Source organism: Ranitomeya variabilis, chromosome 4 (genome assembly GCF_051348905.1).
Source record: "Ranitomeya variabilis isolate aRanVar5 chromosome 4, aRanVar5.hap1, whole genome shotgun sequence".
Classification (NCBI taxonomy): domain Eukaryota; kingdom Metazoa; phylum Chordata; class Amphibia; order Anura; family Dendrobatidae; genus Ranitomeya; species Ranitomeya variabilis.
Genome location: NC_135235.1, coordinates 722637104 through 722649805, shown reverse-complemented (window position 1 = coordinate 722649805; position 12702 = coordinate 722637104). Strand labels below are relative to the sequence as shown.

General features: G+C 45.9%; 2 protein-coding genes across 5 annotated transcripts in view; one reads left to right on the top strand and one right to left on the bottom strand.

Moving 5' to 3' along the window:
* The window catches only part of LOC143766657 (uncharacterized), a 1190188-nt gene that overhangs the window by 679112 nt on the left and 498374 nt on the right, over window positions 1-12702 (bottom strand). The window lies entirely within an intron of this gene.
* The window catches only part of LOC143766659 (uncharacterized), a 51435-nt gene that overhangs the window by 18193 nt on the left and 20540 nt on the right, over window positions 1-12702 (top strand). For 2 of the 4 annotated variants that reach the window (XM_077254487.1, XM_077254489.1), the window contains exons 2-7: window positions 6396-6475; window positions 8913-9062; window positions 9192-9371; window positions 9455-9578; window positions 9662-9759; window positions 9958-10048. In XM_077254487.1, coding sequence (XP_077110602.1) covers window positions 8985-9062; window positions 9192-9371; window positions 9455-9578; window positions 9662-9759; window positions 9958-10048 — 571 coding nt within the window. In that variant the 5' untranslated portion in view covers window positions 6396-6475; window positions 8913-8984. The remainder of the gene's footprint in view (window positions 1-6395; window positions 6476-8912; window positions 9063-9191; window positions 9372-9454; window positions 9579-9661; window positions 9760-9957; window positions 10049-12702) is intronic. The other 2 variants (XM_077254490.1, XM_077254488.1) reach the window with 1 other exon arrangement.

The window sequence follows — 12702 nt, the reverse complement described above, 5'->3', positions numbered from 1 at the left end:
TATCATTATTCACTATCTTGCTGTAGTGCAGTAGCGCTGATCATTTTGCCAGCAGACAGCCTGTTAGGGCGCCTGCGCTGTCATAGCCTGGACCACATGCAGTGTGACGTTTTTATCACACCAAAGATGGCGGCGCCCAGCAGGTAGAATGCGCACTAAAGCACTTTGGCCTCTTGCACTTTAGCTTACATGCGCCGCCTCCTGGCTGTGTACAGGGTTCTGGCGCATGCGCAGTTTGGCGCTGAAGACCTATCATGGCGGCGTCCAATACACCATGCGGTGTGAAACGGCCTGGGGGGATTTGTGCCTGCTATGGTATGTTATCTATTTTATTAATAATTAATGTGTCTCTTCGGGGGGAGGGGAGCCTCTGAGTGATATTGACGCATGACCATGTATCTTTTCATTGGCACACACTAATGGATTATGTGAGTGCATTGCTACGTCCGGTGGTATCCGGAAAAAGCGAGGGAGGAGGGACTCTTAACCATCCCGCTAATTGTTTAGCAGGTGCTACATTTTGATATATAAATCCCCTCCCTTGTGATCTAACCAGGTCTGTCCTGACACTAGGGCACCTGTATCACTGACCTCCGGTTCATCACATCCGCTCTCTGCCCCCTGAGGAACCGTATGACGGGGAAACGCGTCGGGGCGAATCGTGGACAGCTAAGTGTTTTCGTGTGGGGGACAATACCCCTTGTTACTGGCTGCCTCTGAAATCATTTATTAGTCCACTGCACTGTGTGTAAACATAGATACTTACCCCTGGCTATTTCTGTTGTATGGGTAATGGAAAATGGTCTCACGTGTACCACAGTATTGAGACATGATCTGATTTAACCCAATGCTGACAGGGGAGTGCTGTTATGCACAGGCTTAAATTTGGACCGAACCAGGTCATTTGGCATTTATGTCTTTCCTGCTTATTTTCTACCTTCTATGCACATAGCTCTTTATGTGTTTAGGCTGTGCAATAGAACTGACATATTTATTTAAAGATAAAAATAGTATTTATTCATGAGTGTAATGTCTTACATGTTTTAAGTATATGTCCATGGTAGTGTCATTGTCCCAAATTCTGGGCTTTGTTAAGGAAAGTCTATAATACTGGTGTGCAGTAGCTCTCCTACGCTTTCTTCATTTCTGCCAATTGCTCCATGTTTTCCCTCCTTTAGCCGGCCAGGTCCTTAATAGGGCCAGTAGGTATCAGCCGTCGCGGAGTGGGGGCGCCAAATTATCTATCAGGGTGCCAACCTCCACTGTTAGGTAGGGATAGTAGGGGAGCGTAGTGTCATTGGTTGAGGGCAGGTGCACCTAGTAGATCTGTATATTATCATTTTCTTTTTCTCGTTCTCACTGGGAAGTGGTATTTTTAATATAACATTAATAAAAATTTAAAAATCTTTTTAAAGGGATAATATGTTACACTAGTTTTGAATTTCCTTTCAACAATCCTGTTCTCATGTGTTTGTTGCAAATTTCTTTGGCATGGCAGGGTTTCTTTCGGGTCCCATTGATACTGGTGTGTGGGCACAGGATGCAAATATAGTCTTCTCTATCAGTGATGCTCCCCTTCAAAATACAGATAATCCCTCCCTTCAGAATCTTTTTAAGGACATCTATCTGTGTTATAAGGACAATATAAAATCGTGGTGGGAGATTAAGGGGTTGGAAAATTATATTAAGAACAAGATCGTACCTAAAGGACTACGTATCTCGATCAGACCTTCCCCTCGGACCGCCAGTCCAGCGTTGTTGGCAGCCTGGACAAAAGAGTCTATTGACTCCTCTATTCGGTTCATGCAGCTTTTGCTTGGAGAGGAAAATAGACTCTTTGAGGAATCAAGTAAAAAACTTAATTCTTTGATTGAACAGGCCCAAAAACAGAAATCAGACCCTGAATATACTAGAAGAGAGAATTTTCTACAGACGTCCATAGAAAAATTTCAGAATAGGCTTAAAGAAAGAAAACATTTACAGTTTATCAGGGATCTGAACGAATTTAGGGACAATAAGGCCTATGACTATCAGCCCCAAAAAACTGTGGACGTCTCTTCCTCTGATATAGAGACTTCGGACACAGAAAGGTCCGAACAGGGTTCTGCCTCATTTCACAAATGGCGGTCAACCAAGAACCAATACAGACAGAAGGGCAGAGGGGGAAGGGGAAGGGGAACAAGGGGACCCCCAGGTGCTTTTGGATCTGTACCCCAGGCGCCTTCATCATCGTCCTTTGCAGCATCGTCTTTTTTAGACAACAGACCACTAGCAAAGTACGATCTGAGGAAGAGGCCCCAATAGCACAGGGACAGATTATTAATCTTACCCCATATGCATTTTCACGGGAAGAGTATGCGGTGTTGCAGAGGGGTTTAAACTTTGTCCCCACAAATGTATATAACTGCTTCAATTGGGTTAAAGACATTAATCTTTTTGGTCGTAACCTTAAATGGAAACTCTTTTTCCAGAAAAATGATTTGGAGAAGTGTAGGGAATTGGGTCTCAGCGAGGAAGATCTTGAAGGATACAATGCCTTGTTGGGTCTCTTGCACGAGAATGAGAGAGGGAGGGGGGAAGGACCCTTTACATCCCTGAGAAATAGGAGTAAAAAAATGCCACCAATTGGAGATATCACTAGTGTTGACATTTTTGTTAAGCTGGTTGAGGCAGACCTATGTAAGATCTCTATGAACCATCAAAATAGTGATCACAATCTGCCAATGAATGAGTCTTTGGCCTTGAAGAGGTTGGAAAAAAATACCAACCTGATCTTCAAATCGTCTGATAAAGGCGGGAATCTTGTTATCCTAGACCACCCTAGGTATCTTCAGATGTGTGGCTTGCTTTTGAATGACCATCAAACTTATGAGGTCCTATTGGGGGACCCCACAAAAAGCTATTCTGAGGAGCTCAGGGTTGTATTGGACAGAGCTATAGAAAGAAGACTCATTTCAAAAAATGAGTATTCCTTCCTCATACCTACCTCTCCTACCGTGCCAACTTTTTACGCCTTACCCAAGGTGCACAAGGGCTTGGACCCGCTAAAAGGCCGCCCGATTGTGGCAGGGATCAACTCTATATCCCAGAATATTGGCATTTATATAGACAAGATCCTGAGGCCCTTTGTTCTATCTCTTCCCTCATATGTGAGGGACACATTGCACTTGCTGGGTATGTTGGAGGATGTTGCTGTAGAACCCCATGTTATACTAGCCTCCATTGACGTAGAGGCGCTGTACAGCAGCATCCCTCATGACATTGGGATGAAGGCGGTTGACCACTTTTTGAAGACACGAGCAATTGAATGTGTGGAACACAATGATTTTGTCAAGCGGCTCCTCCTTTTTACCCTTACCCGGAATTTTTTTATCTTTAATGGGAAGTACTTCCACCAGCTCAGGGGCACAGCTATGGGGAGCCCCTGTGCCCCCACCTACGCTAATCTGTTCCTGGGCTGGTGGGAGGAAACCTTTATCTTTCCGGGGGAGGAGAAGTGGTGGCAGCCCCATATCGGCCTCTGGGCCAGATACATTGATGACATTTTTGTTCTCTGGTCTGGCCCAGGGGCGGAGTTTGAGAGATTTGTGAGGGAGATAAATATTAATGATATTGGAATGAGGTTTACATCCGAATACCAGGAACATACCATCGCCTTCTTAGACCTCACAATCTCAAAAAATAGCAATGGAGGTATTAGTACAAGCACTTATCGCAAACCGACTGCAACGAACAGCTTGTTGCAGTGGCATAGCCATCACCCCACCCCTCTCAAACGGGGCATACCCAAAGGGCAGTTTCTGCGTATTCGTAGAAACTGCTCTGAGGTGGATACATTCAAACACCAAGCTGGTGATTTGCATCGTAGATTCAGGGAGAGAGGTTATCCCTCTGAAGTCCTCATTAAATCATACAGGGAAGCACTTGGAAGTGACAGACCATCTCTTCTGATGAATCAGGAAAGATCTAGGGATGCACCGGATTTGGTCAGACTTATAGGAACTTTTGACAATCAGTCTGACCGGATTTTTCAGATCATCAGGAGGCACTGGGGTGTGTTACAAGCAGATCCGAACCTCAAGGAGTTTATCACCCCTGTACCTAGTATCACTTACAGAAGGGGGAGATCAATTGGGGATCGTCTGGTACACAGCCTGTATCAAAAACCACAGGGACCAGGTACCTGGCTTGGGAGGAGACCGCTTGGCTTTTTCAGATGTGGCAACTGTTCGAAGTGCAAATATGTCAGACAGACTAAGCAATTCACAAGTGCGGCGAATGGTAGATGCTTTGACATTAGGGATTTTGGCAACTGCAAATCGACAGGAGTAGTCTATATGATTACCTGCCCCTGTCCCCTTGACTATATTGGTAAAACCAAAAGGGAGTTGAGAATAAGATTTGGGGAACATCTCGGGGACATAAGACATAATAGAGATACCCCGGTTGCCCGACACTTTAATCAGGTACATGGGGGTACCCTGGCGGGCATCACTTTCTGCATGATCGACTTGTTAAGACCAAGGATACGAGGAGGTAATTTTGATCAAGCCCTCCTAAAACGAGAAACGGAATGGATTTTTCGCATGCAATCTATGTCGCCAAAAGGATTGAACGAATCCCTTACATATACGTGTTTCCTGTAACTTTAGCATACCTCTCCGTTCCATATGTATTATTAGACTGTGTTTGTTTCTGTCCCATTTTTTTATGTGTAATGGTTTACCTGATTGTGGGACCGCCATGCCAAATTCTACAGCCTATTCGTAGGGGTCAATTGTGACTCTGTATCAATTTAGTTTTCTCCCTGTGATCATTACTGTACGCACACTCTCAGTACCGTTTGTGGGATATATGTATTTGTATTAAGAAGAAAAAGTTTACATTTATTTTACTTTCTACTATCTTTACATTGTTTTCACCTATTATCATGGACTGTTGAAATTTGCCCCGCTGGGTAGTGACTTTGTGCTTATCATTATTCACTATCTTGCTGTAGTGCAGTAGCGCTGATCATTTTGCCAGCAGACAGCCTGTTAGGGCGCCTGCGCTGTCATAGCCTGGACCACATGCAGTGTGACGTTTTTATCACACCAAAGATGGCGGCGCCCAGCAGGTAGAATGCGCACTAAAGCACTTTGGCCTCTTGCACTTTAGCTTACATGCGCCGCCTCCTGGCTGTGTACAGGGTTCTGGCGCATGCGCAGTTTGGCGCTGAAGACCTATCATGGCGGCGTCCAATACACCATGCGGTGTGAAACGGCCTGGGGGGATTTGTGCCTGCTATGGTATGTTATCTATTTTATTAATAATTAATGTGTCTCTTCGGGGGGAGGGGAGCCTCTGAGTGATATTGACGCATGACCATGTATCTTTTCATTGGCACACACTAATGGATTATGTGAGTGCATTGCTACGTCCGGTGGTATCCGGAAAAAGCGAGGGAGGAGGGACTCTTAACCATCCCGCTAATTGTTTAGCAGGTGCTACATTTTGATATATAAATCCCCTCCCTTGTGATCTAACCAGGTCTGTCCTGACACTAGGGCACCTGTATCACTGACCTCCGGTTCATCACATCCGCTCTCTGCCCCCTGAGGAACCGTATGACGGGGAAACGCGTCGGGGCGAATCGTGGACAGCTAAGTGTTTTCGTGTGGGGGACAATACCCCTTGTTACTGGCTGCCTCTGAAATCATTTATTAGTCCACTGCACTGTGTGTAAACATAGATACTTACCCCTGGCTATTTCTGTTGTATGGGTAATGGAAAATGGTCTCACGTGTACCACAGTATTGAGACATGATCTGATTTAACCCAATGCTGACAGGGGAGTGCTGTTATGCACAGGCTTAAATTTGGACCGAACCAGGTCATTTGGCATTTATGTCTTTCCTGCTTATTTTCTACCTTCTATGCACATAGCTCTTTATGTGTTTAGGCTGTGCAATAGAACTGACATATTTATTTAAAGATAAAAATAGTATTTATTCATGAGTGTAATGTCTTACATGTTTTAAGTATATGTCCATGGTAGTGTCATTGTCCCAAATTCTGGGCTTTGTTAAGGAAAGTCTATAATACTGGTGTGCACCTTAATTTAGCTCTCCTACGCTTTCTTCATTTCTGCCAATTGCTCCATGTTTTCCCTCCTTTAGCCGGCCAGGTCCTTAATAGGGCCAGTAGGTATCAGCCGTCGCGGAGTGGGGGCGCCAAATTATCTATCAGGGTGCCAACCTCCACTGTTAGGTAGGGATAGTAGGGGAGCGTAGTGTCATTGGTTGAGGGCAGGTGCACCTAGTAGATCTGTATATTATCATTTTCTTTTTCTCGTTCTCACTGGGAAGTGGTATTTTTAATATAACATTAATAAAAATTTAAAAATCTTTTTAAAGGGATAATATGTTACACCAGCCAGCTCCGATACCCGTCTAATTGAAGTAACGGCCACCAAGAATACAACTTTCCAGGAAAGGTAAGTTAAAGAGACGTCCTGAAGGGGTTTGAAAGGAACTTCCTGCAAGGCACTTAAGACCAGATTAAAGGTACCGTCACACATAACGATTTCATTAATGATATCGTTGCTTTTTGTGACGTAGCAACGATATCGTTAACAAAATCGTTATGCGTGACAGCGACCAACGATCAGGCCCCTGCTGGGAGATCGTTGGTCGCTGCGAATGATCAGGACTTTTTTTGGTCGCTGATCACCCGCTGTCATCGCTGCATCGGCGTGTCTGACACCGATCCAGCGATGTCTTCACTGGTAACCAGGGTAAATATCGGGTTACTAAGCGCAGGGCCGCGCTTAGTAACCCGATGTTTACCCTGGTTACCATTGTAAATGTAAAAAAAAACACTGCATACTTACATTCCGGTGTATGTCACGTCCCTCGCCGTAAGCTTCCCGCACTGACTGTGAGCGCCGGCCGTAAAGTAAAAGCAGAGCACAGCGGTGACGTCACCTGTGCTGTGCTTTACGGCCGGCGCTCACAGTCAGTGCGGGAAGCTGATGGCGAGGGACGTGACAGACACCGGAATGTAAGTATGTAGTGGTTTTTTTTTTACATTTACAATGGTAACCAGGGTAAACATCGGGTTACTAAGCGCGGCCCTGCGCTTAGTAACCCGATGTTTACCCTGGTTACCCGGGGACTTCGACATCGTTGGTCGCTGGAGAGCTGTCTGTGTGACAGCTCTCCAGCGACCACACAACGACTTACCAACGATCACGGCCAGGTCGTATCGCTGGTCGTGAACGTTGGTAAATCGTTAAGTGTAACGGTACCTTAAGGTCCCAAGCATCCAGGGGGGCTCTGTAAGGCGGAACGTTGTGAGCTACTCCCTGTAGGAAAGTCTTCACCTGTAGATTAATAGCGATCCTGCGCTGAAAAAGTACTGACAAGGCTGATATCTGTCTTCTAAGTGTACTCAGTGCAAGCCCTGAATCCAGGCCGGTTTGGAGAAATGCAAGAATGTTTGGAATGGAGAAATGGGGGGAGCCCAAGCCTTCTGCACCATGAAAGGAAAACTTTCCAGGTGTGATGATAACTAAGTGCAGAGACGGATTTCCGGGCGCTAATCATGGTAGCGGCTACCTCTTGGGGAAAACCCGGGCTGTGTTAGAATCCAAGATTCAATGGCCAGGCCGTTAAACACAGGGCCCCTAAGTTCTGGTAGTAGATCGGGCCCTGCGAAAGTAGATCCTGGCAGTCCGGAAGCCGCCACGGAGCTCCTGTGAGCAGCTGCACTAGGTCTGCGTACCATGACCGACGAGGCCAATCTTGGGCAACCAGGATAGCTGGAACTCCTTCACACACTAAGGCTACTTTCACACTAGCGTTGTACTCGGCCCGTCGCAGAGCGTCGGGCCGACATACTGACGCTAGCGTTGTATACTCCGCACAACGGGGGCAGCGGATGCATTTTTCCAGCGCATCCGCCGCCCCATTGTGAGGTGCGGGGAGGTGGGGGCGGAGTTCCGGCAGCGCATGCGCGGTCGGAAATGGTGGTCCGTCGACAGCAAAAAACGTTACAGGTAACGTTTTTTGCAGCCGACGGTCCGCCACAACACGGCGCAACCGTCGCAAGACGGTTGCGACGTGTGGCAATGGGTCGCTAATGTTAGTCAATGGTGAAAAAACGCATCCTGCAAGCACTTTTGCAGGATGCGCTTTTTCGCCAAAACAACGCATTGCGATGTATTGCAAAAAACGCTAGTGTGAAAGTACCCTAAGCATGAACTGCGGCCAGTGTCAGGGTGTATACAGCAGAGGAGGAGTTAAGCTTTTTTATGTTTACTTAGTGTTAGCCTCCTGGTGGCAGTAGCATGCACCCACAGTCCTATGTCCCCCAATGAGGCGAAGGAGAAAGAAACACTTTACATGGAGACATTGGCCTCATATATCTCCTGTCTTGTTGTTCTTACAAATCATCTTATAAAAGCCTCAAACTTCTGTGTGTTAATCAGACATGAGATCAAACGTGATAGAAGATTCCAGTGCGGGGAAGACGGGAAACCTCCATATAGAGGCCGGTGGGGATGGAGTCAGTGACCGACTCTGGACAAATCTGTTCCTAGAGCCGCAGTAGAAGATGGAGATGTCGTCCTCATCATGAAGTCGTTATTTCTCCTGTCACGTGTAATGAATATCTCCTGCAGTATTACTAATGCCGATTCCAGGGTCGGTAAATGAGACGAGAATTAGCGTTATGGAAGATGAGTCTATGAGGAACGTATTCAGCTGCCGACTCCGAGGGAGAAACTGCTTGTTGTCTGTGGCCTAAATATATAGATTTAGAATACAACATCTACAAGTTCTATCTTCTTATATGTCTCCCTTTATCTCCAGAATTGTATTATTACACGGGATTCTTATGATGTTACATCGGCTCATTTTCTTCTCATTCAGGTCTCTACAATATCCGATCCTCGTAGTGAAGATCTTCTATATAAGATAATTTTCCTGATTTACCCATCAAAGATGGATGTGGACAGAGACAAGATGGCGGAAAGGATATTACTCCTCACCCTAGAGATCCTCTTCCGGCTTACTGGAGAGGTGAGAGATTCTGATGACGTCACATTACATCATTCTTATCTATGGGAATAACAGATGGACAGAACTGGAGAGGTGAGGACTCTGGAAATGTCTGTAGTGAGATTTATTAATGTGTCTCTCCATAACCAGGATTACACAGTAGTGAAGAAGAGCTCTAGTGAGCGCTGTCAGGACCCTGTGTCTGAGGGATGGGGAAGACCCCTGAGCCCAATCATGGAGCCTCCACCTCACCCCCTGAAACATGAGGACATCAATGACCAGAAGATCCTAGAACTCACCTACAAGATGATTGAGCTGCTGACTGGAGAGGTGACACTGCTGGGAATGCTGGGACATTATACAGTAACACTATGAAGGGATCAGGGGGATGACGGTATCATTGTATGTGTCAGATTCCTATGAGGTGTCAAGACGTCGCCATCTATTTATCCATGGAGGAGTGGGAGTATCTTGAAGGACACAAAGATCTGTACAATTACGTCATGATGGAGGTTCCCCAGCCCCTCACATCACCAGGTAATAGACAGGACTAAATACACACAGCCTATAATTATCTCTATGTAAAGAATGAATTCAGTCCCTGTATGTGTTTCCTCCAGATCTATCCAGTAAGAGGACAACACCAGAGAGATGTCCCCGTCCTCTTCTTCCACAGGACTGTAAACAAGGAGATCCCGATGTTCCTCAGAATGATCAGGTAGATGGAGAGAAGATGTCATGAGAACTCCCCTATGATGTGTAGACGGCTGTGAAGGTCTTGTGCTCAGTGTTGTTTTATCCACCAGTATTATATGTTTTATGCTTGTGTAATGAGAACGGTGGAGATGGCAGGATTAGAGCTGATCATAGATGTGACTTCTCCATCTGTCTGTGACTTTTACAATATTTGTTTCAGGGTGAAGATCTGACCCATATTAATACTGCAGAGAAACATGTGAGGGGTGATGAGCGGTGTAAAGAGGAGATTCCTACATATGACTACCCAGGTGAGTAGTAACCACTAAATGCAGAGAAGTCACAGATTATTCCCAGTCGCCGGCTGTGGCTGCTTTATCGGTGGTGTAGTCTGGCCGTATCACAATCGTGTGATCACCATTTTGCCTCTAGACCACAACATTCTCCTCCATCCAAAACTGTTCAAATGACTTTTGGCATTAAAAGCCCTTTTATATAGAACATATAGCCTGGAGGATCCACCTACCCCCTTGAAATTAGAAGACACTGACTGTTTCCTGTCCAGATCTGTAAACTGCAAAGCCAAATGACAGTGTACGTACAATGTGCTCACAAATTAGAAAAGCACTTGAAGAAAACATTATGATGGGTCTGTAAGAGAAAGTGGAGGGTAATGATGCTGTTGGCTTGCTAGATCCCTGATATCTTATTGGATGAATCTCCCTTCTCTCCCTTCTGTGCTGCTGAATGTGCTCATATGGTCCCTACAAGACTAGGTCCAGTCTTTCTGGCCAAACTTCACTTTTATGATCAACAACATTAAATGTGCAGTGAGGCCAAGTGTGAATGTCCAATAGCAACACAGTTTCCCTTTATCCTGACTGCTCAATTTCTTTTAAAACCGACTACTTTGAGGAGGATTGTGATAAACTACATAAAACACATCACACCTGTGCCATGATATATCTCTAAGCTGTGCGTGGCTGATGGCTGTAATATACATTTATTCTCGCCTGCAGTTGTGTTGGCATGGCTCGAGCCCTGGTTTCATAGATTCACTCCATGTCATAAATTCCATTATGTTTTCAATCCTCAGGAATTCAGATTACTGCACAATCTCTCCTGAACTTGGAGCACTAATACTTTCTCTACTCTTCTGGTCAGGAGTCATAGTGGCTCCAATGGTCCACCATAAATGAGTGCAACTCTGGTTTAGTGTTGGAGTTCTCCCCTCATACATACGTTGTTGTTGTTGGGGATGTATCATGGAATAAAAAACTGTCTTTTTCTATTCTCCACGACAGCACCCACTAGAGAGAGGGGATCCGCCCCTAGGAACAGGAAACCTACAGAGAGATAAAAGAGGCGGCCCCCCCTCGCTCCTCAGTTGGTTTCCTGTTCCTAGATCGGAACCCACAGAGAAGACTCTCTGAAGATTGCTAATGAAGAGGAACACCCGCCTGGACTGCCGCCTGTGCGACTCTGCTGAGTGGCAGGGGCTCCAGAGCGGGTAACAGAGTCGGGGGAATGATCCTGTTGAATCCCCCCTCATCTCTGGTTTCACTATGGCGATTCCTGGAGGTTTTTTCAACAATCTCCCTGCTGGGACACTGTTGCACTTTCCACCGCTGAGAAGATGCACAAAGCGGTAAGTGCATGTATGTGAGCGATGGTCGCTTTATGGCCGCAGCAGCGCTAACCCCCTCAGTAACGATACCTTCCAGCCGCGCATGGTGGAAAGAGCCGGGTTGTGTGCGGTGGACGTAATGTGGCTGCAGGTGCAGAGCTTACCCCTCAGTAGCGGTGTCTTTCAGCTGCGCCGCAGAGAAGCACGCGCATGCGCAGTAGCATTGGCGTCCCGGAAGTTGTTGGATGAACTTCCGGGGGCGCGGGGTTAGAATGCCATTTCCTGTGGGACGCCATGTTTTTTCTGTGTGTCCTTATCGGCAGTACACATCAGGGGTATAGACAATTTTCGTGCCGATTTTCTCAGCCGCCACACCCTTCATCAAGGAGAATGGATGCTCAACAGAAGAATCTTCAGACTGATAACTGCCCGATGGGGGGTGCCTCAGATAGACTTATTTTCAACAAGATCCAACCGACAGGTAAGAACATTCGCCTCGTTGTGCAGACAGGACAATCCGGATATATTCGATGCCCTACAGGTTCCATGGACATTCAGTCTAGCTTATGCCTTTCCCCCATGGAATCTTCTACTCATAGTTATCAGAAAAATAAGGGAAGAAGGGGCAAGAGTGCTGTTGATGGCTCCATTTTGGCCCAAGAGGCCATGGTTTTCATGGCTCAGGGCAATGTCGATTACAGACCCTTGGATTTTTTCTCAGACCAAGGACCTGCTATCTCAAGGGTAATTTTTCGACCCTCAGGTAAAGTGAATGAACTTGACAGTCTGGAGTTTGAGAGGCAGTTATTAAATCTTAGAGGATTCTCTAAAGGGTTGATAGATACCCTCATGAAAAGTAGAAAACCATCTACTACAAAAATTTGTCAGAGTCTGGAGAAAATTTCTCGAGTTCCACACAGCACAATTTTCTTCTGAAATACTCATATTTCCAATATTAGAGTTTCTGCAGAAGGGACTTGAGTTAGGTCTCTCTGTAAATACTCTAAAAGTACAAATTACATCTCTAGGAGCTCTCTTCAATTATGATATTGCAGGCGATAGGTGGATATCCCGTTTTATATCTGCATGTGAACGGTCAAAACCGATCTGTATACCTCAGGTCCCACAGTGGGATCTAAGTTTGGTCCTCGACGCATTAACAGAGAGGCCTTTCGAACCCCTTCCTACAGCCTCACTAAAAAATATCTCATTAAAGATAGTATTGTGTTGTGAATTTGGTTTCTGGGCTCCCCCGGTGGTCACTGGTGGTACTGAACTTGTGTGCTTCATCTCCTCTGTTCACCTGTTTCCATCAGGATGTGGGAGTTTTCTATTTAG